At 42.4% G+C, this 21,656-nt stretch overlaps 1 protein-coding gene across 4 annotated transcripts in view; it reads left to right on the top strand.

Annotated features, from left to right (window-relative positions):
• Nucleotides 1–13,582, top strand: part of Nedd9 (neural precursor cell expressed, developmentally down-regulated 9) — a 160,447-nt gene extending 146,865 nt beyond the window's left edge. For all 4 annotated transcript variants that reach the window (XM_013036500.1, XM_013036501.1, XM_013036502.1 and 1 more), the window contains 5 exons: nucleotides 3,431–3,532; nucleotides 4,042–4,143; nucleotides 5,567–6,808; nucleotides 8,952–9,041; nucleotides 11,160–13,582. In XM_013036500.1, coding sequence (XP_012891954.1) covers nucleotides 3,431–3,532; nucleotides 4,042–4,143; nucleotides 5,567–6,808; nucleotides 8,952–9,041; nucleotides 11,160–11,669 — 2,046 coding nt within the window. In that variant the 3' untranslated portion in view covers nucleotides 11,670–13,582. The remainder of the gene's footprint in view (nucleotides 1–3,430; nucleotides 3,533–4,041; nucleotides 4,144–5,566; nucleotides 6,809–8,951; nucleotides 9,042–11,159) is intronic.
• The last annotated feature ends 8,074 nt before the right edge of the window (nucleotides 13,583–21,656 follow it).

Genomic DNA, 21,656 nt, shown 5'->3' with positions numbered 1-21,656 from the left:
TTAAATGTCCTTTTCCATTGCAATTCCTTTCATGCTTGAGCATACAACTACCCTAGAGACCTCTTCCAAACTTGAGGTCCCCTTGGAGTTCCCCTTGGCTGAGGGTCGGTATAGGAAGTTAGGGTACAGAGAGAAAACAGAAAGAATTTTGTGTGCTACTGTCAGGCATGGAGAAAGAAGTCTTAATGAACCACACAACTGGAACCCAAGGGACAGCTCGCTTGGTCAGCACTTTCCTCTGAGGAGAGAACACACAATTGGCATGAAAGTGACCCCAGCCATAGTTCAAGATAGAGAATGTCCACGAAGAGACTTCCAGTTCCCGATCCGTTAGACATCACAGCTCAGATCACTAAGTGTCTTGGACATGTCTGACCAGATGCAAAACGTCGGTCCCACTTAAATGTCATTTGTGGGCCCATGTGAATTTTGATTGTACCATCATCAGAAACATTGCAATCTGGGGACGTTGTCTCTTGTTGGCTTTTTCCCTCAGTGGTTTGCACCATCTGGTTCTTTAACTGTATAAACAAGGAAAATGACTGGTTTGGAATGCAAAGTCTTTAAAAACCAGATGACCACAGGCATCCTTTAAATGAGAAAGAGAGCAAGTTGGGGTTCTGTGACATTTGTCAGGAAGTGAAATGTTAAACACCAAGAAGTATGAATGCCCTCTGCCCCCAGAAGGTCCACAAAGGTTTTGCTTGTGACTCTTTCTGAGAGTCAGGCCTCATTTATTTCCTCTACTGCCATTTTCAAACACTAGTACAACCCTCCCCCTCCCCCCATCACCTCTGCCCCCTCCCTCCTTTACATGAAAGTTGAACAGTTCCGGTGCACTTCAGCTTTGCTTCTCCATTCTCTTTATCCTTAAATTGGCACCCTTGCAGAAAAGCCACTCTTGGAAACTTTCAGACTGAACAAAAGCTGCATTGTGAACAGGTTCTAGTATAAAGCCACAGTAGAGAGCTATAAATAGAGAGTTGATGAGATAGACTTCGTGAAGATCTTCATTTCTTTCCTAGACAATAGCAAGTGCGTGCACACATGCACACACACACACACACACACACACACACACACAACTTGCAGAAGGGCTTTAGGAATGCAGCCTGCTTTGCCTTAACAAAGGGCCTCCTGCTTCAAAAAGGAAGACTTGCTGTGCACAATACAGCAGCCATTGTGGAGAATGGTTCTGATGATCTATGCCAACAAACCTTAAAGGAATAGGCTCCTTTTTTTTTACAAGACAGAAAAGACTTGATGGAAATGTTGAGTGCATACTAATCTCTTTTACTTTCATTTCAAGAAATAAAACCAGTTGTAAGTGACAGGAATTTAGAACAAAATTGAACTGGAGCATTTTTGAGCCCCTGGGGAGCAGAGCATTGGTGCATTTGGCTGGGTTCCACCCACTGTAGCAGAAGATGGACGTGGAGCATACTTCACACAGCTTCAGAGGCGGCCTGACCAGGCTCCACATTAGAGAAAGATAAAAGATGAGCATTTCCTAGGGAATGGCCAACTCTTCCTAATTTATAATGTCTGTTCTCAAAAACATCTTGGTACTATTTGAGAATATTATTAATAATTTTTGGGGAGACAGTTAGGCAAAGAAAAGAGATGCTGGCAACTTAGAATCCTTGGGAGGATAAACTGTATTTCAAAATGTATTGTTTAAATAGTGTCTCTGCCCGTGCTTAAGAAACCATTGTAGTATGTAGAGAGGAAAATAAGAGCCTGCCAGGTGAGATTCATTTAATTGACTCAGAAGCCAGAGTCACGGCGGCGAGTGCATTGAGTTTCTGAAATCCCCAGTACTCAGGAACTGGTGGCATGTTTGTTTTCCTGTGGAAATGGAGAAATGAGAGGTGAGGCTGTTATAAGGCGAGAAAACAAAGAAGTCACATTCTGAGAGACTGAATGGGGAGTCTTTATTGTAAAGCCAGCGACCACAGGTAGACTCCTGTCACAAAGACCTGCAGTCCCTCGAATACACTTACCACTGTTAGAAAACTGAGCCATGCAGGCAGGGGAGGAAAGAGCAGAAAACAATACCAACACACCAGCTCTGTTCCAATGGAGATCTGAAGTTGACCAGGAGGAGATCCAAAAGACAGCACACAAGCAGACAGGAGACACGTGGCATGGCAAACCTGCACCTGAGCTAGTCCAGGTCTAACAGGGTCAGGTCAGGGGGCAGGGTCACGGGGAGCTTCAGAGTTCACCACACAAGACTGACAGGTCCAGTAACATATTGTCCAAGCCCTTGCCCTTGCCTCGAAGAATTCAAGCATGCCCATCACCTGGGGAGCTGAGACTTCCCTGCCTCCACCATGAAGACACAATGACCCAGTTAAACCCAATACCCTATCATCTACCACATGGCCAAGACAGCACAGGTTAGATTCAGCATCCCTACTTCAAGGCCAGAGGACTGATTTCCTGTCCCAGTGCAGTCAGCCCTCAGTACCTCTGGTTCCACATCCGGAGGTTCAACCAATCGCCAATTACAAATGCTTAGGGGAAAAAAAACTTATATCTGGGATGAACATACACTTTTTCCTTATTATTCTTCAAGCAACACAGTATAACATATCTACATGTCTGTTGACAGAGATAGCTTATACATTGCACTTCTAAGGACTAGAGAGTGTGCTCAGGTTATATGCAAATACTGCACCATTTGCCATAAGAAACTTGAGCTTCCATAGATTTGGCTATCTATAGGGGATCTTGGATATCTTAGATATCTTAGATATCTAAGGACAATTGTATTTTGTTTGTTTCCCAAGTTAATTGGAAGCTCTTGGAAACGTATAGGACAGCACTGTTGAGCATCTGCTTTGCTTCGTGAAAGTGCTCTGGTGACCCGTGGAATTTTAGTTCGAATTGCAATAATAATGCCAGATGAAGAGGCATACTGGAGAAGGCATGAGAGGAATTTTAAGTGCCCAAACTATTCCTATTATGCACTTTACAAACGTTTTGGAGCCTTTGGCTGTTCCCATGGGGTCATCTAGGTCTTCCATGATTTAAACACCAGTCTCCTTAAAGTACATTTCAAGAGTTGATAAACTTTGAGATGATTCTGTTAACATTAAGAAAGACAACAGGATAAACTCCGAGATGATTTTGTTAACATAAAGAAAGACAACAGAGGGATTTCTAGGACTTGGTCAATGTTGGAATCTGAGTGGGATATAAGTTTACTAGCCTGCTGTCTTCTTGTCTGCTTCCTTTTCTCCTTCTTTCTTTCTTCTTCTCCTTCTCCCTTCTTCTCACTTCCCTCTTTCTCTCCATTACTCCCTTTTTCTCCTCTCTCCCTTCTTCCTTCCTTCTTTCCTCCACCCTTCCTGGTTATAGGAGAGGGATGAGGTCCTGATTAGGAAGCAGGGAGATGCTTACAGCTCTGTGTTCTCACCCACAGGTGGTAACCCCCGTGCGGACAGGCCATGGCTATGTGTACGAGTACCCAGCCAGATACCAAAAGGATGTCTACGATATCCCTCCTTCCCACACTACTCAAGGGGTATGTGATAAGAACACAATCAATGGAAAAGAGGGGCTCTTGGAGTAGTATTTCTTCAGAACAATAGAGGGAAATAAAGTTCCACAAATTGGGTAGAATTTCATATGAGGCTTTGTTAAAGTTGTCAATCTAGGAACCATGTTAGCCAATATTATCTAAATTATATTTTCTGGATTTGCCTTACCAAGAACTCCTAATCTGTTATCAAAGAACCTTTCTTGATGCTTTATCAGTTTATCATTTTATCTTAGGAAGTATAAATTTTACATTCCAATTTAAAGTACATAGTAGGGATATATTGTCATTTAAGATCATTTTTGTATTCGATCTAAATTGAAGAATGCAAATTTATAAAGGAAACTCCTATCAACCACTTACTTAGGAGATAGAATGGTGCCAAGGATCAAGTCTGTTCATAATCTGGCAAACAAATGCACAATGAAAGAATATAGTATAAAATTACTAATATAAGATGTTTCCATTGTGGGTAACCAAGTATTTCTCTTCAGGTATATGACATCCCTCCTTCATCAGTGAAAGGCCCTGCATTTTCAGTCCCAGTAGGAGAGATAAAACCTCAAGGGGTTTATGACATCCCTCCAACTAAAGGGGTAAGTGAGCATTTGAAGGAAAACTACTGTGTATGTTGTGTGTGTGTGTGTGTGTGTGTGTGTGTGTGTTAGTTCTTTGGGATAAAACAAAAAGGCAACCTCTACAGGGAACTAGACTTGGTGAGAGAAAGAAGGAAGGGAGAGAGGGGGAGTAGGAAAGTAAAGGGAGAGAAGAGAGGAGCCAAGGGAAAAGGGAAGGGGAAGGGGAAAGAATAAGAAATGGAAAAGCAATAATTAAAAATAATTCTAAGCTGGGTGCCAATGGCTCACGCCTATAATCCTAGCTACTCAGGAGGCTGAGATCTGAGGATCACATTCAAAGCCAGCCCAGGCAGGAAAGTCTATGACACTCTTATCTACAATTAACCACCAGAAAACCAGAAGTGGCGCAGTGGCTCAAGTGGTAGAGCGCTAGCCTTGAGCTGAAGAGCTGAGGGACAGTGTTCAGGCCCATGACCAACAAAAATAATAATAATAATTCTAGAGGCTGGGAAGGTGACTTAGCGGTAGAGTGCTTGCCTAACATGCATGAAGCCCTGGGTTTGATTCCTCAGTACCACATGAATGGAAAAAGCCAGAAGTGGTGCTGTGTCTCAGTGGTAGAGGGCTAGTTTGAAAAAAAAAAAGACACCCTAGGCTGGGAAGGTGGCTCAGTGGTAGAGTGCTTGCCTTGCATGCTTGAGGCCCTGGGTTCGATTCCTCAGCACCACATAAGCAGGAAAAAAAGCCGGAAGTGGCGCTGTGGCTCAAGTGGTAGAGTGCTAGCCTTGAGCTGAAGAGCTAAGGGACAGCACCCAGGCCCAGAGTTCAGGCCCCACAACCGGACCCACCCCCCACCAAAAAAAGACACTCAAGGATAGTGCCCAGGCCCAGGACTGGCAAAAACATAATAATAATAATTCTAGAGAGTTCAAATTTAGGGCATTGCCTATAAAATGGGAAAGTCAATAAGGAGAGCTAAATGGAAGGGAGAGTGATTACTGGGAGAGCTATCAGAGCTCATCTTTATAGAGGGGTCTACAGCCTCCACAGTCCATATACAAGAGGCAGCTTGCTGGGTCACACTAGCCCCTGGGGTGTACCTGAACTGCACACGTACTTATCCTACCTGCACCGGTAAGGGAACCACAGAACTCAGGCAGCTTCATAGTTCACGTGATAAGCAGGGACAGCAGAGGGATCACACAGGTCTCAAGCAATGTGATAATGTGCGTCTCTCTCTACATGACCAATCCAGGAAGGACAGCCCCTCTTGCCCCACCCCAGGATCTCTGCAGCCTCTTGAGAAGCACCTACTAGTGATGAGGGAAAGAATGGGGACAGCTCAGATACAGACCTGTACGGGGCTGCCTTTTCCTGGACTGTTCAGTTTCTGAATGCCAACTACACAAATAACAAGTTTTGCTCTTTCTGTACCTTCCAGGTCTATGCCATTCCACCACCTGCCTGCCGAGATGAAGCAGGCCTTCGGGAAAAGGAATATGACTTTCCTCCTCCGATGAGACAACCTGGAAGGCCAGACATCAGACCTGAGGGGGTTTATGACATCCCCCCAGCCAGCACCAAGCCAACGGAGAAGGACCTTCACACCAATTGCAACTGTGATGCTCCAGGAGCCACTGAGCCTGTACCTCGAAGGCTCCAGGCCCTGTCTCTGCATCATTCGCCCCCACAGCTGGCTCAGTCCTCAGGCACCCCGAGTGATGCCTATGATGTCCCCCGCGGGGTCCAGTTTCTGGAGCCACCAACAGAAAGCCATGAGAAAGCAAACCCCCAGGAAAGAGATGGTGTTTACGACGTCCCTCTGCATAACCCAGCAGAGACTAAGGGCTCCCGGGATGTGGTCGATGGAATCAACCGACTGTCTTTCTCTAGTACAGGCAGCACCAGGAGTAATATGTCCACATCTTCCACCTCTTCAAAGGAGTCCTCCCTATCAGCCTCCCCATCTCAGGACAAAAGACTCTTGCTGGATCCAGATACAGCCATCGAGAGGCTCCATCGGCTCCAGCAGGCCCTGGAGATGGGTGTGAGTAGCCTCATGGCACTGGTCACCACAGACTGGAGGTGTTATGGATACATGGAGCGACACATCAATGAGATACGCACCACAGTAGACAAGGTGGAGCTGTTTCTGAGGGAGTACCTCCATTTTGCCAAGGGTGCTGTAGCTAATGCCTCCTGCCTCCCAGAACTTGTCCTCCACAACAAAATGAAGCGAGAGCTCCAAAGAGTCGAAGACTCTCATCAGATTCTAAGTCAAACCAGCCATGACTTAAATGAATGCAGCTGGTCTCTGAATATCCTAGCCATCAACAAGCCCCAGAACAAATGTGATGATCTGGACCGGTTTGTGATGGTGGCCAAGACAGTGCCTGACGATGCCAAGCAACTGACCACCACCATCAACACCAATGCCGAGGCCCTCTTCAGACCAGGCCCCAGCAGTTGGCATCTGAAGAATGGGCCTGAAAGTATCACGAACTCACCTGAGTACACACACCCTGGGTCCCAGATGCAACTGCTACGGCCTGGTGACTATAAGACCCAGGCCCACAGCAAACCACTGACCCCTACCCTCGGCAAGGACCAGCCACCAGACTGTGGTAGCAGTGATGGCTCAGAAAGAAGCTGGATGGATGATTATGATTACGTCCACCTACAGGTAAAGACCTCAGACTCCTAGACCGTGTGCACTCATACTCAGGAAGTCTGTAAGGTTGTTGGGCCAACTACCAAAAGACAGAACATGATGGGTGTTAGCCCAGTGGTTTGGAAATTGGAGGTGATATTGGAAAATTGAAGGTGGAAAAAAATAGAGGGTCTGAGGGTCCTGAGACGTTAGCTCTAGATCTTACTGACAATAGTTGTGCGCCAGTTCATGTCATCTTCCTGGGTCTTAATTTCATTTGCAAACAAATGATATGCAGGTATGGTTAGACCCCATTGATATGCCACAGGCAGCTGGAAACTTGCCAAAGGAGAGCAGGTCCGCCTGTAATTATACCAGCTCCTTCTTGTATTTTATGATATGGTTTATATGGTAGTTTATTGTCTTAGAAAACTTTAAAAAAAAAGTAAAAAGATTTCACTATTAAGGTAAAACATTGAAAACTTCAATACCTAAATCACTTCCAAGATACATTCTTGGTCTACCTCTGTGTGTGTGTGTGTGTGTGTGTGTGTGTGTGTGTGTGTGTGTGTGTACCTAGTCTCATACTTCCTTAGAGGACCAGTGGACCAACTGGCCTCAAACTTCACTTGAATATGGAAAACTAGAATCACAGTCTACTTTCAACAGTAGGAATCCTGTCAACTTCTAAGTTGACCTGGAAGCCCACACAACAGGACACTAGCAGTTCATCCTCTACTCCTCGCTACTTAGGAAGCTAAGATTATTTGGATCATGGTTCTAAGCCAGTCCATGCAGAAAATAAAAATGCTTATGAGACTCTTTCTCAATGAAGAACTAAATGTGGAGGCACAAGCCTGTTGTCCTAGCTACCGTGGGAATCTGAACAGGTGTTTTACACTCAGGTGTGCTCCTGGACAGGGAGCTAGATGTCTCTCCAAAATAAGCACACATCAGGGCTGAAGGCGTGGCTCAGTGGTAAGAATGCCTCTTACCAAGACCAAGGCTCTGAGTTCAAACCTCAGTATGAAGAAGGAGAACAATAAATATTTATACTTGGGCTTACTTCTAATTCTGCCATTCTTTTCATTTGATGGAGAGCTATGACTTACTTGTACTGAAAGCTTTTAAACTACTAAATGCCCCTGAGTACAAGGGAGTGGGGGTATCCACTAAGCAGTAAAGCCAATAATTGGTGCTAAGAATGGGTAATGTAGGGAGAGCAGATAGACACACTGACACCTGCCTCCGTGCCCTTTCAATTCTACACATTGAGAATGAAAAATTTTGAGTGGGTGAGTCAAAGAAACTAGAAGTGAAATGACCACACATAGACCACCTCTAGAGGATTATAGATTCACCTATAACCTATTTAGCCTGCTAGAAAAGAACCATGATCATTAGTGCTTCTTAAGGAAGTTCCAAGTAGCCAGGCACCGGTGGCTCACACCTGTAATCCTAGCTACTCAGGAGGCTGAGATCTGAGGATCGCAATTCAAAGCCAGCCTGGGCAGGAAAGTCTGTGAGACTCTTATCTCCAATAAACCACTAGAAAACTGGAAGTGGTAGAGCACTCGCCTTGAGCCGAAGAGAGTAGGGACAGCGCCCAAGCCCAGAGTTCAAGCCCCACGACCGATCAAAAAAAAAAGGGGGAGGGAAGTTCCAAGTTTCTAGAATCCAAGAGGATTATAGCAAAATGTGAAAGTGGCAGCATACAGAGAATATGGCACCCACATAGAAACAGCCCTCAGGGGGCTGGGAAGGTGGCTCAGTGGTAGAGCGCTCGCCTTGCATGCATGAGGCCCTGGGTTCGATTCCTCAGCACTACATAAGCAAAAAGACAAAAGCCGGAAGTGGCACTGTGGCTCAAGTGGTAGAGCGCTAGCCTTGAGCTGAAGAGCTGAAGGACAGTGCCCAGGCCCAGAGTTCAGGCTTCATGACCGGACCCAAAAAGAAACCAAGAAACAGCCCTCAGTTTTCAGCCTTAACCTCCATGGTGACTCTGGAAGCAGTGGCCAAAGAAGATGCCTGTCATACCTATTTGGGATTTTCAGGGCCTAATTTATGGGAAGTGACCAAGAGAGTGGAAAATGAGAGAGGATATACATAGTCAATGATATGATTGGCCTAAATGACTCACAGTGACGGGCTAATATGTTCTTCATGTTGGCAACAGGGTAAGGAGGAGTTTGAGAGGCAACAGAAGGAGTTGTTAGAGAAAGAGAATATCATCAAGCAGAGCAAGATGCAGCTGGAACATCATCAGGTAAATGGGCAAAAAGGTTCCTGCTTAGTAGTGAAAGTGTAACTTGAAAAGATTCTCATTTGGGTCCTGCCAGCACATTGGCATAAATAAGCTCTCAGGCATATAATAGGTACAAGAACAAAGAGGAGGTTGATGGTCTCACTGATACAGCTGGGTGTACTTTGACTACATCCAAATGACCTTTTTTGTCCCTCAGACTCAATCTGTTTATACATAACTTATTAGGAACTGTTAAGACTTTTGGTCTTGAAACACAAGACCCGCTCAAGCTTGCCCAAGCACATTAGTTTTCTATTGAGGTCAGAGTAATGAAATTCAAGATCGGAAAAATGAAGATATAGCTCAGTTTAATGGAAACTAGGACTTCGTATTCTCTCTCCTTTGAATACTTCAAGCTCTGCTTCTCTCTATACATCTGCTTCATTCTTCTCTGCCTTCTGACATTCCCTCTGGTCATCTAGTCATCTGATTCCCCCTTCTAGCTCAATGGAGCCTATAAATGCCACTCAAGCCCTTCCTATAAGAATAATTTCTGTTTGTTTTGTTTAATAACTTAGGCTGGCATCAAATGTAGGTTCTTTTTTCCATCAGCCTCCTGACTGCAAGGATTTTGGTATGTGCCAGTGTGCCTAGCTCCAAAGGCTTTCCTGTAGATGCCATTTTATCTCAGCTTCTTCAGCGGATGGTCAACTGCCTTCTATGATTTAAATCCCTCACAAATTCTGGTTCTCATCTCTCCCATGTCATCTCTATCTGTCTTTTGGCAGCAACACAAGCCTATGTCTTGGCTGTGAGTGGTCTAGTCTAAGAGAAGGATGTGAGGATACAATGTTCTCAAAACAAACGAAGGCTTTGGGCAGGGCATGCTCATTCAGAGATGAAGTATGAGTAGGCCAGGTCATGATGGGTATTGTGTGGACAAATATACAGAAATGGGTTGAAGATTGGAAGGCCTTTAAAATGAAATGAAATGGCAGGTGATAACATGACACAGCATGTCCTCTCCAGGAAACCTGACTTCTAAACTTTGCATTCTGGCCAACCAAGAATCCTAATTACTTCTTTACAAAATGAGAAAGTAATCTGTCTCTCTCCATCTAATGAGAGGATTTGCTGACAAACATACTTACACAAGTAGAAGCTATATGAAATAGAATTCACTATTACTAAATACTTTGGAACATCCTCCTGTGTGGGCTTCCATTTGCATTGTTCTGTGACCAAACAATACAGAAGAGTTTGGGAGAACTTGAGGAAGCCATAGTGATTCTTGAGAAGCAAGCAACTTCCACAAAACAAAAAGCATTTCTTGGGGGAAGAGAAAGAGGTCATGAGTTTTCATTTGGTCTGAACATCTTAAGGAGAGAGCCAATACCTTCCTCAATAAGGAACAAAATCAATGGTAAATTATTTGACAACAAACTCGTTGTATTTGGTTTTCAGATACTACCACTCAGTGTTTAATAAACATTTACACTGAGCCTATGATATACCAAACACTCTTCTAAGTATTTCGTGAACATTTAGCTCGTTTAACTTTCATAAAGACATAGGTGACAAGGCTGGGGTTTAAATTCTATGCTACCAGACCAAAAGGGAGCCAGGCACTAGGGACCTATGCATCCAAGCCACTGAGGAGGCTGAGATATGAGGATCTTCGTTCAAAGCTAGCCTAGGCATTCAAACCTGAGAGACTCTTATCTCCAATTTACCAGCAAAACGCTGGAAGTAGAGGTGTGGCTCAAGGAGTAGAGTGCTAACATTGAACAGAAAAAGTGAAGCAAAGGTGTGAGGCCCTGAGTTCAAGCCCCAGTACCTGCACACACACACACACACACACACACCACAATTATATTCAACTTACAAAACAAAGAAGGCAGAAGAGACCAGTGGTGTCACCACAGGTCTGAGATGAGGGACTTCTTAGGGATCATCATCCCCAACATCCACTTATAGTTTAGGAAGCAAAGCAACTTGACCAAGTTACCTTACTGGTAACAAGGGCCTTATCCTTGTTCAGTGGGATGAAACCCACTGCGCTACAACTCTTGCCACTACTCATTACATTATCACACACATCTTTGTGTTTCATGAAATCTATTCTCCTCTTCCTTTTAGCTGAGTCAGTTCCAGCTTTTGGAACAAGAAATCACCAAGCCGGTGGAGAATGATATCTCCAAGTGGAAGCCCCCTCAGAACCTCCCCACCACAAACAGCACCGTGGGGGTCCAGGATCGGCAGTTACTTTGCTTCTACTATGACCAGTGTGAGACTCATTTCATATCCCTTCTTAACGCCATTGATGCTCTCTTCAGCTGCGTCAGTTCAGCTCAGCCTCCTCGGATCTTTGTGGCCCACAGCAAGTTCGTTATCCTCAGTGCACACAAACTGGTGTTCATTGGAGATACCCTGACAAGGCAGGTAGCTGCCCAGGATATCCGCAACAAAGTCATGAACTCTAGCAACCAGCTCTGTGAACAGCTCAAGACCATAGTAATGGCAACCAAGATGGCGGCCCTCCATTATCCCAGCACCACAGCCCTGCAAGAAATGGTGCACCAAGTAACTGACCTGTCCAGAAATGCACAGCTCTTCAAGCGCTCCTTGCTGGAGATGGCCACATTCTGAGAAGAAAAGGACCAGAACCAGGAGAGGGCTGAATGAATGATTACTAAGGAAAACTGGAAATACTATCTGGTTTTTGTAAATATTATCTATTTTTATAGATTATTTTATATGAAAATGGAATATTTTAACATTTTATGAGTTAGACAACTTTCAGAAAATTCAGGGAGCTAGAGAGGGAGATCACTTATTTTTCCCTGTGTGGTTCTTATGTAGACATACAAGTATCTAAGACATAAGCTGTATAGAAATTTGTCCCTGTGTTGTGGATTTGTGTTTGTAGATGTTTGTCTGATACATTCCATTGAAAAAAATGAATTAAAAAGCACCTTAGTAAGTACCTCCGAATGCTGCATTTTGGGGATTTTTTAGAAAAATGTACCAGCTGTTTGTAATATTGCTCTACATGTTTTCATGATGATCTGAGTCTGGCACACCCAAATCTGGGAAGCATAGTATGTTTGCCAGTGTTTTCCTCCCACACAATGAGGCACAGTATGGCTTATTCGTGTTTGGAAACTTATTTCAAAATCAACTGCCTTGAACACATTCTAACAAAATGTTCCATTTATGGTTGAAAAAGTCCTTTTGGGGAGAAATTTTCAGAAAGTCCTTATTAACTCAAGTTCCAAAATGTCAGGTGCCAGGAAGAAAGAGAGGCACATGTACTATATTAAGAAGCTATGTCCACAGTTGATTAAGATGAGATTGTTTCAACACTTGACAAGAAGCTACAATAAAGAGAGAATACTAGTTTCCCTGGGGGTACTGGATCTGGGTTTGTAAGTGATTCAGGCATGACACTTTTCAAAAGTCTCTTAGAATTGTTTTTTCCAACAATATTTGCAGCAGAATTTCATGAAAACACATGAGAATTGCCAACCACAATTTAAAAAGGAATAGTTTCATCTGCCAGTTGTAAGTAAAGGCCTTTCTGACTCTTCACATCTACTTAGATACGCCTATCCCCATTCAGAGGGAAACTGACAGTTCCTTCATTACGGAAGTTTAGTGTTACCAGGCCATATCTTTCTTTCTTACTGCTTGGTCACACTTGCCTTAAAGCTCAAATATGCAGCTGCACAGTCCCCCTAATCTTTACAACTCTGTGTGGCCAGTGACTATGGACAATCCCCACCTCCATCTCAAAGCTAATCACAACATTTATTCCATATTCTGTCTCCTCACACCTAAACTGTGTGAATAGGGCATTGGCCATCAGCTTCATCATGGGCAATTTGGTAATTTGGTAAACGTATTCCTATATTGCCGAGTCAAGTTATACTATCTACTCAGGAAGCTAAGATCTGAAGCTCGAGATTCAAAGCTAGCCCACACAGGAAACTCTGAGAGGCTTTTTTTTTTCTGCAATTAACCACCAAAAAATAAGATGTTTTCTATGATCTGTCAGTACACAGAAGTAGTTTCATTCTAGCCCACTTGGTAACATGTTTTTATTTGCAATTTCTGCCTAGATTTAATAGAGTTTGCTCGTTTTGAACAACCAAACTATCAGAACAAGAAAAGATTAAAGAAGAATGTATGATCTTAGTGCGTTTTTAAAAAAACAAATCACTGGAAATTATCATGGATGGTGCTTTTCCAAACAATTGCTATGGTAATTCTCAAAGCTCTTCATTGTACATAGATTAAAGCTGCCTTGTACCACAAGTAAATGTGTATGGAGGAAAAGTGTTGCTGAGCAGCAGTAACACTTGAAGCAGTTAAAAAGTGTATATATCCTTGTACATTTCCTTGTATGATGTATATTCCTTAGGAGATGATGGATTTGTCCTAAGCTATATGGTGACATTTCATGTTTTTAGAACCAAAATCTTCCATCTCTGTCATTCTTTACCATCTTGTAGATGTAGAGATTCTTTTTAAATCATTAAATTTTTGGATCTGTTTTCATAGCCACTGAGTTTCCTTCTCTATATTTTTCCCTTATCACAAATTAAGTATTTTTGGCACTCCTCTTATAGAAAGTTAAATTATGGTCATTTTATCATTGCTATATGTTTGCATTTTAAAAGGAAGATGTGTGTGTTGTATGTTGTGTGTGAAGAGAGAGAGACAGACAAAGAGAGCTCCTTTACATTTGAAGAAAATTCTGAAACCTATGGGCATTATAAAATTCAAAACACATAAGTCAAGGCTTCTCTTCACCAGAAAGCCTACATAGTTAATAGTGGGTAGATTATTTCTGTGTTTGTAAAATGGACATTACAATTCATGTAGTTTTAGAATCAACAAAATTGTTACATTAATTCTAGATACACAAAGAAATATTCAAGGCAAAGTATATTTGGGTAAAAATGATTGGTGTTGATGTACATGATCACTTTTAATGTTTGGCCCACCCATTATGAATCTCCCCAGAAATTTACAAAATATTTAAATATACCTTATATCATTTTTGTCCTTATATATAAGCATTAATTATTTTTGACCAAAATGTCAAGGCTCTTCCATATACGAATGGACTGTGTTTTGAAAAATGGTGCTGGAACAACTAAATCCCTCTGTAACAAGCAATTTATCTTACACAAAAAGTCAATCAACTCCGATGGATCATAAAGGGAGTGTAAAACTTAAACTCTAAAACCGCTAGAAGAAAATCTCAGTATTGTTAAGCAGACAAAAGCTTCATAAATGGAAGATTAAAAAGTACAACATAAAGAAATTTAAATTCATCAAGTCTAATTTGATAAAAAAAAATGAATTGAAAATAACATTTAAGCTCCAGGCCAGGAGAAAACATTTATCAGCTATGAATTTATATCCGAATATGAGAGCTAATTGTTTATTTTTGTAACTAGACAAAAATTTCAAGCAGAAACTCTATAAAATAAGTCATATAAGAAGATAGTATAAGGGCTGGGAATGTTGCTTAGTGGTAGAGTGTTTGCCTAGCATGCATGCAGCCCTGGGTTGGATTCTTCAGTACCACATAAACAGAAAAACCTGGAAGTAGTACTTTGGCTCAAGTGGTAGAATGTTAGTCTTGAGCAAAAGAAGTTCAGCTCAGAGACAATGCCTAGGCCTTGAGTTCAAGCCCTAGGGCTGAACAAAAGAAAAAAGAGAAAGGAAGATGATAGTATGAAGCCAGGCGCTGGTGGCTCACATCTATAATCCAGCTACTCACGAGGCTAAGATCTGAGGACTGCAGTTCAAAGCCAGCCCATGCAGAAAACTCTTTTTTTGTTGTTGGTGGTGGTGGTTATGAGGCGAGCACTGTCCCTCAGCTCTTCAGCTCAAGGCTAGCACTCTACCACTTGAGCCATAGCACTACCTCCAGTTTTCTGGTGGTTAATTGGAGATAAGAGTTTCATGGACTTTCCTGCCCCGGCTGGCTTTGAACTGCGATCCTCAGATCTCAGCCTTCTGAGTAGCTAGGATTACAGGCCTGAGCCACCAGCGCCCAGCCACGAAACTCTTTTCTCCAATAAATTACTCAGAAAGCCAGAAGCAACGCTGTGGCTCAAATGGTGGAGGGCTAACCTTGAGCACAAAGAGACTCAAGGACAGTGCCTAATCCCTGAGTTCAAGGCCCAGGACCTGCAAAAAAAAAAAATAGCAAGAAATCAATTAAGTAAAAGTAACACTCAAGAAACTTACTTAAAAGAAAAAGGAAGAAAATATAGCTCTCCTACACTGCTTGTGAGATTGTAAAATGGTCCATTTTAGAAAACAGATTGACAGTTTTCTAACAAGTTAAATCAATGCCTGCCATATTATTAAAATTAAGATTAGGATTTTAGTCCGTTATAGAGCTTAAACTCAGAGCTAGCCACCATCCCTGAGCTCTCTTTGTTCAAGGCTAGCACTCTACCACTTTGAGCCACAGCACCACTTCCCATTTTCTTTTTTTTTTTTACTTTTTTCGTAGGTTTTACTCAGCAATAAGACCATAATCTTTCATATTTAAGGAAGTATGAAAAATTTGTCGAGTTTTGAAAGCTGAATACATGTAGCGTTGGATCAAGGCACAGACAAGATTGGCCAAAGGGCGTACAATGCACTTTGGTTTTTTGTTGGAAAAAAAATGACAACAAAAAGTGATATGATTTTTAAACAATTGTAGCTTACAATCCAGTAGGAAGCGATAAGGAAATGTTACAAGTTCATTGTGTAATATTTGGAAAACTGTGACAGTAATGGGCAGTATTTTTGATCATTGTGAAAGTAACTTGGACATTTTTATGTACAGTGTTAAAAATGTCTCACAAAAAACTGATCTAAATTTGATTTCTAGTATTTATTTTTCTTTTCTAATTCTTACTTCAGAGCACTACTTTTTCTGGATTGTCAAGGGGAATTGCTTATGGATATGCTACCTTTTTAATAATGCATAAGCTTGCTCTGTGATATACCACTTCACATTTTCTAGTGGTTAATTGAAGATGAGAGTCTCACAGACTTTCCTGCCTAGGGTTGGCTTTGATCCTCAGTTCTCAGCCTCTTGAGTAGGTAGGATTACAGACAGGAGCCACCGGCATCCAAGAATGCCTGCCATATTACCTAGAAATTCCTCTCCTGGGTATTTTCCCAAGAGAACCAAAGCATATATCTATACAAAGACTTCTATAAGAACACTGATGGGTTAAGGACATAGGAATGGTAAACATGCTTCCCTAGAATGCTCTAGAGTCTGGGCATACCTATACATACATATACATATACACATACATACATATTTATATACTCTATAAAACACCAAAACTTAGAAACAATCTAAATATTCATTCTTGTGATGAGATACAAAATTATTCAATGCAACACAACAAAAAACTAAAAAAGGAGAAAGTAAGCATGAATAACCTTCAAAATCTTTCTGATAAAAAAGATACGCAAAAGGATACCTAGGGTTCTAGTCCCATTTATTCAAAATTATAGAAAAGGTAAACACCAGACTGAGTGTGCTGACACATGCCTATAATACCAAACTGAGAAGCAAATACAAAAAGATTGTGAGTTCAGAAGCCATACCTCTAATGAGGAGTGACAGACCCTGGGTTAGAAGGTGGGTTTAGTGATTCCCTGGGCAGAGCACAAAGGAACTTTCTTTTTTTTTCTTTTTTTTGGGGGGAGGGGTCTAGTCGCGGGGCCTGAACTCTGGGCCTGGGCGCTGTCCCTCAGCTATTCAGCTCAAGGCTAGTGCTCTACCACTTGAGCCACAGCGCCACTTCCGGCTTTTTTCTTTTTCCTTATGTGGTGCTGAGGAATCGAACCCAGGGCCTCACGCATGCAAGGCAAGCGCTCTACCACTGAGCCACCTTCCCAGCCCCAAAGAAACTGGTGGATGAGCTTGAAAGAAGCACAACACTGTAGAACATTGGCGATGCTGGAAAGATCTTACCATTGACTCTGTTCAGTTTGGCAGGCGACATTTCAAGAATTTGAAATTTTAACCCCTCTGTACAGTATCTTTACAACAAAAAAAGTTTAAAAAAAAAAAGAATTTGAAATTTGACCAGTACAGATGAGGGACTGCCTTTAATTGTAGCTCATTTGAATTTAAATAGCTACATGTAGTTAGTAATTGGACACACAGTGTACACATCTGTATTGTTACACTAATTAGGTGAATGAATAATTCATCCTAACTTATCACAATATATAATTTAAACGTATTCATTTGCTTGTATTTAAGTCTTACCTGAATAAAGTTCTTTCTTGTTGTTGTTGTTTGTTTGTTTGCTTGTTTTTGCCAGTCCTGGGTCTTGAACTCAGGACCTAGGCACTGTCCCTAAGCTTCTTTTGCTCAAGGCTAGCACTCTATCACTTGAGCCACAGTGCTGCTTCCTGCTTTTTCTGTATAAGTGGTACTAAGGAATCGTACCCAGGGCTTCATGCACTCTAGGCAAGCAATCTAGCACTAAGCCTCATTCCCAGCTTAAAGTTCTTTTTTTTTATGTCAACATTTCCTGATTAACTCTAAAGTTGCACTATTTTCAAGTGGAGTAATGGGAAGGGAGGAATAGAGGGAAAGGAAGAGGAAGGGAGGGTTAGGGAGAGAGGAATCACCTGGAGGGTTTCCTGTGTATCTGCATAGATGTGGCTTCATTGATGAGCTAATATTCGTCAAAGGTATACTTATCTCCGTGGCATTAGCTTGTGCTATAATCCTAACTGATACACTCAACCTGCCTGGCACTGAGCATAGGGTTTGACAAAGAGCAAGAGACAGGAAAACACTGAGCAAAACATTTCAAATTTCCGGGAGACTCTTAACTCCAATAAAATCCACCAGAGAACCAGAAGTAGCTCCATGGCTCAAGTGGTAGAGCACTTGCCTTGAACTAAAGAGCTCAGGAACAGTGCCTAGGCCCAAAGTTCAAGCCCCACACCAAAAAAAAAAAAAAAATCTCAAAATATAGTTGGATGTAGTGGTGCACAACTGTAATCCCAGAACTCAGGAGGCTAAGGTCAGAGAATTGGGAATTTCAGGCCAGCTTGGGAGACATAGATTTTTTTTTAATTTTTTAAAGAAAAATGGAAAAAAATGAGGGAGAGGATAACACTGTTCCAAAAGAAATGTACTCATTATCTGAGTTATGTAACAGCAATCCCTCTGTACATCACTTTTACAGTAAAATTTAAATTTAAAAATATATATAGTAGGGGCTGGGAAGGTGGCTCAGTGGTAGAGCACTTACCTTGCATGCTTGAGGCCCTGGGTTTGATTCCTCAGCACCACATAAGAAAAAAGCCGGAAGTGGCGCTGGCTCAAGTGGTAGAGTGCTAACCTTGAGCTGAAGAGCTAAGGGATAGTGCCCAGGCCCAGAGTTCAGGCCCCACGACCGGGCCCCCCCCCAAAAAAAATATATATATAGTATAGCTAAGACAAAAATAAAAATAAAAAAAGAAAGAAGAGAAAAAGAAGGGAGGGAAGGAGGCAGGATGGAGGAAGGGAAGAAATTACGGGAAAGGAGAAAAGAAAGAAGGGAGGAAGGGAAGGAGGGAGGGAAGGGGGAAGGAGGGAGGAAGGATGGAAAGAAGCAAGGGTCCCTGAGATGTTAAAACTCTTTGGGAAAATAAATAGATAAACCTTGGGGAGGTTTTAATGAATAGATGCTGGAACACAAGGAAGAAACCTCTAGAAAAAAATAATTTCAGCACACTGACTTTTACCTCATAGTTATTATTAACAGTCTCTAAAAGAAATTCTTCTGAAGCCTGGAAGGTAGACAAAATTCACCTCCACATCTCAACAAGACCTAACATCTCCCCAACTACTATAATTACAGCAAACTGAGTTAATTGGCAGTGAACTTCATTTAGTCTTCTCGCAGACAATTTTCCAGGGGGACAAGCATCAGCAAAGAGGGATGGAGACACACCCCTTGTTTTCTCAGCCTGCCTGACAGTCAGGAAAGCCCAGACCCCAGCCACAGCATGGGCCTCCCCCCACTCCTCACCAAAGGCAGTTTATGAGTCTCCATTATGACCTGGGGTTTTCAGAACCCTGTCTTTGTGACTTCAATCTCTATTAAAGAAGTTGAAATGTCCAAAAATAATAATAAATGGCCTCTGGGACATTTCAAACATTGGCCAGAGGAGCAGTTTACTTCGGCGTTGTGCCCAGTGTTAAGATACCAAGACAAAGGACTGTGATTTTTTTTTAAAGGAAGATATAAAAATGTAAATGGATAACTTAGTCCAGGTTATTCTTGCCCTCAAGCCATTATTTCTACCTATCTGTCTAGACATCCAGTCAACAATGAAAAGGGTCCAGGATTGGACCAAAGAAGGTGGAATAATGGGCTTCTCCAATCCTGTTTGCAAAAGGAAAATCAGCAAACAAGGGCACAAAAGATCTGCAAGGAACACTCAGAAGGGGCGTGTAGAGACCTGTGGAGTAGAGGAAAGTTTGCAAGACACAAATTATCGTATTGGCTAGAGTTTGCAAAGAGAATCAAGGGGGGGGGTGCTTGCCTAGCATGCACAAGGTTGAGGTGGGGGGGGAGGGGGTAGGGGGGGGGTGGAGGGGGAGGGGCGGGGGGGGTTCACTCATTCAAGATGGCTGCACCCACTGGAAGGGCCTCCCCTCTGGGAGGCCTTCATTGCTTTGCTGGTGCCAATGGCCAGCACCTATTAACCCTAATTACCACGTCTGCTATGGTTGGATAGAGAACTATCTCCCACAGACTAGTGTGTGGAAGGCTTGGTCTTTGGTTGGTGGGACTAGTTTGGAGAGGGTAGAAACTTTGGGAGGTGAGACCTAGCTAGAAGAAATAGGTCACTGGAGGCTGCATTGTACCTGGGCCCTCCTCCCCCCTCACCCCCCTCTTTCCATCTACTTCCTATCCAGCCTGAGGTGGAGGAGCGTCTGTGGTACCCTGGCACCTCCAGGATGATTCACCCCACCCCAGAATCAGTGCAGCCAAGGAAGATGGACTGAAATCTCTGAAATGAGGAGCCAAACTCAGCGACGTGTCCCTTGTTTATGTCAGGTATTGGGTCGCCGTGACCGTGTAACACAAGTCTTTGAGCATCACCCGGAGTGTTTTAAAGCTTTTCCTCTAGTAGCCAGCATTTTACTAGTCTAAAGTCAAGTTTATTTGCTTGGAGCCCTTGAAGGAATGCCTCGCGCTGCGCCCCCTTGTGGTCTGGTGGGGAAACAACCGCTGCGGAGGGGAATTTAGCTTTACCGCTGGGTAACAGGGATGTTAATGAAACCCTCCCTGGCTCAGTATTGTTGAAAACAAGGCTTGAAAATCATCTTTCATGCTCAACAAGCACAGCGAAACTACTACGTGTCTGTGCATTGCCCCCGATTATATTTCAGATCTACGGCATCTGGGACTATGCTTCATCTTCATCTTGAGATCATGCTTGTTGACTGACAAAATGAATGGAACCACCCTCCAACTGTTCCATCATTCCCACAGGGATGAAGCCTTTTTTTAAGGAAAAAAAAAAAAAAAGACTTGCTGGATCCTTAAAGATAATAAAGAAAAACCAATATCACTTCTATGTCTGTCACTAAGTAACTTTGCATCACTGGTTGTTGCAGGATGACTATGTGAATTCAGTGCTGTAAATTCCTGAGGTTGGAGTTCACATTTGAGAGATCCCTGGAGACTCAATGCACTGGTTTTTGCAAAGATGGTGTCGTCAGACAGTATTAATCAGACAATGTATCCTTTTAGTGTGACAGATGCTTGCTACTTCCCCATCCTAGTACTCCACTCTTCCACACTTGACAGCATTTCCACACTTCAACTCTGGTACCAAAAGGTAAAACAATTACTGAGAAACTGGGTAAGAGACTACCTAGAAGAAAAGCTTTATTACCAACAAGCAAGGCAGACATTCCTACTTAAACTTCAGAGAATGTTTTGCTTCTCCTAAGTAATAAATGTTTTCTCATGGACACTAGCTTTTTGTAACTAACCAGTTGTGTTTCCCCTTTTTGGACTTATTGCTAAGAAGGTCAAATACAACCTCAATGTTTAATGTTACAAGCTGTGTATGATATAGTGAGTGTAGCGTGGATATCCAGTCCTCTTTTCTCCATACCTAATCTTTTCAAACTAAGTTACTTCCTACCTTTTTTTTATTTTTATTTTTTATTGTAAAGATACTATACAGAGGGTTACAGTTACATGAGTTAGGTAATGAGTACACTTCCTATTGAGCATTGTTACCCCCTCCATTGTTTTCCCCCTACCATCCCTTCCCTCCCTACCTTCCCCAAGGTTCTTTTTTTTTATTGTGATTAAGTGATTACATAATTTCCTGAATTTCACAGTATTGTGTAATAATGATGCTCATTTAAAGTCACAAGTTCATTCTAACTTTCCTGGAGCAAATTGTCTATCACAGTCTATAACATATAATGGTGTACACACCATACATGTGATCAGCAGCATGGGGATATTTAGTAGTGGTTCAACAAGATGAGTGGGAGTTCTTTGTTTCTTAAGTCCTGTTAGTTTTGTCATATCACCTAACATTTTGGATTTAGCATCCACTTATCAG

This window comes from Dipodomys ordii, unplaced genomic scaffold (assembly GCF_000151885.1).
Source record: "Dipodomys ordii isolate 6190 unplaced genomic scaffold, Dord_2.0 Scaffold296, whole genome shotgun sequence".
Lineage (NCBI taxonomy): Eukaryota > Metazoa > Chordata > Mammalia > Rodentia > Heteromyidae > Dipodomys > Dipodomys ordii.
This window is presented reverse-complemented; position numbering and strand designations above follow the sequence as displayed.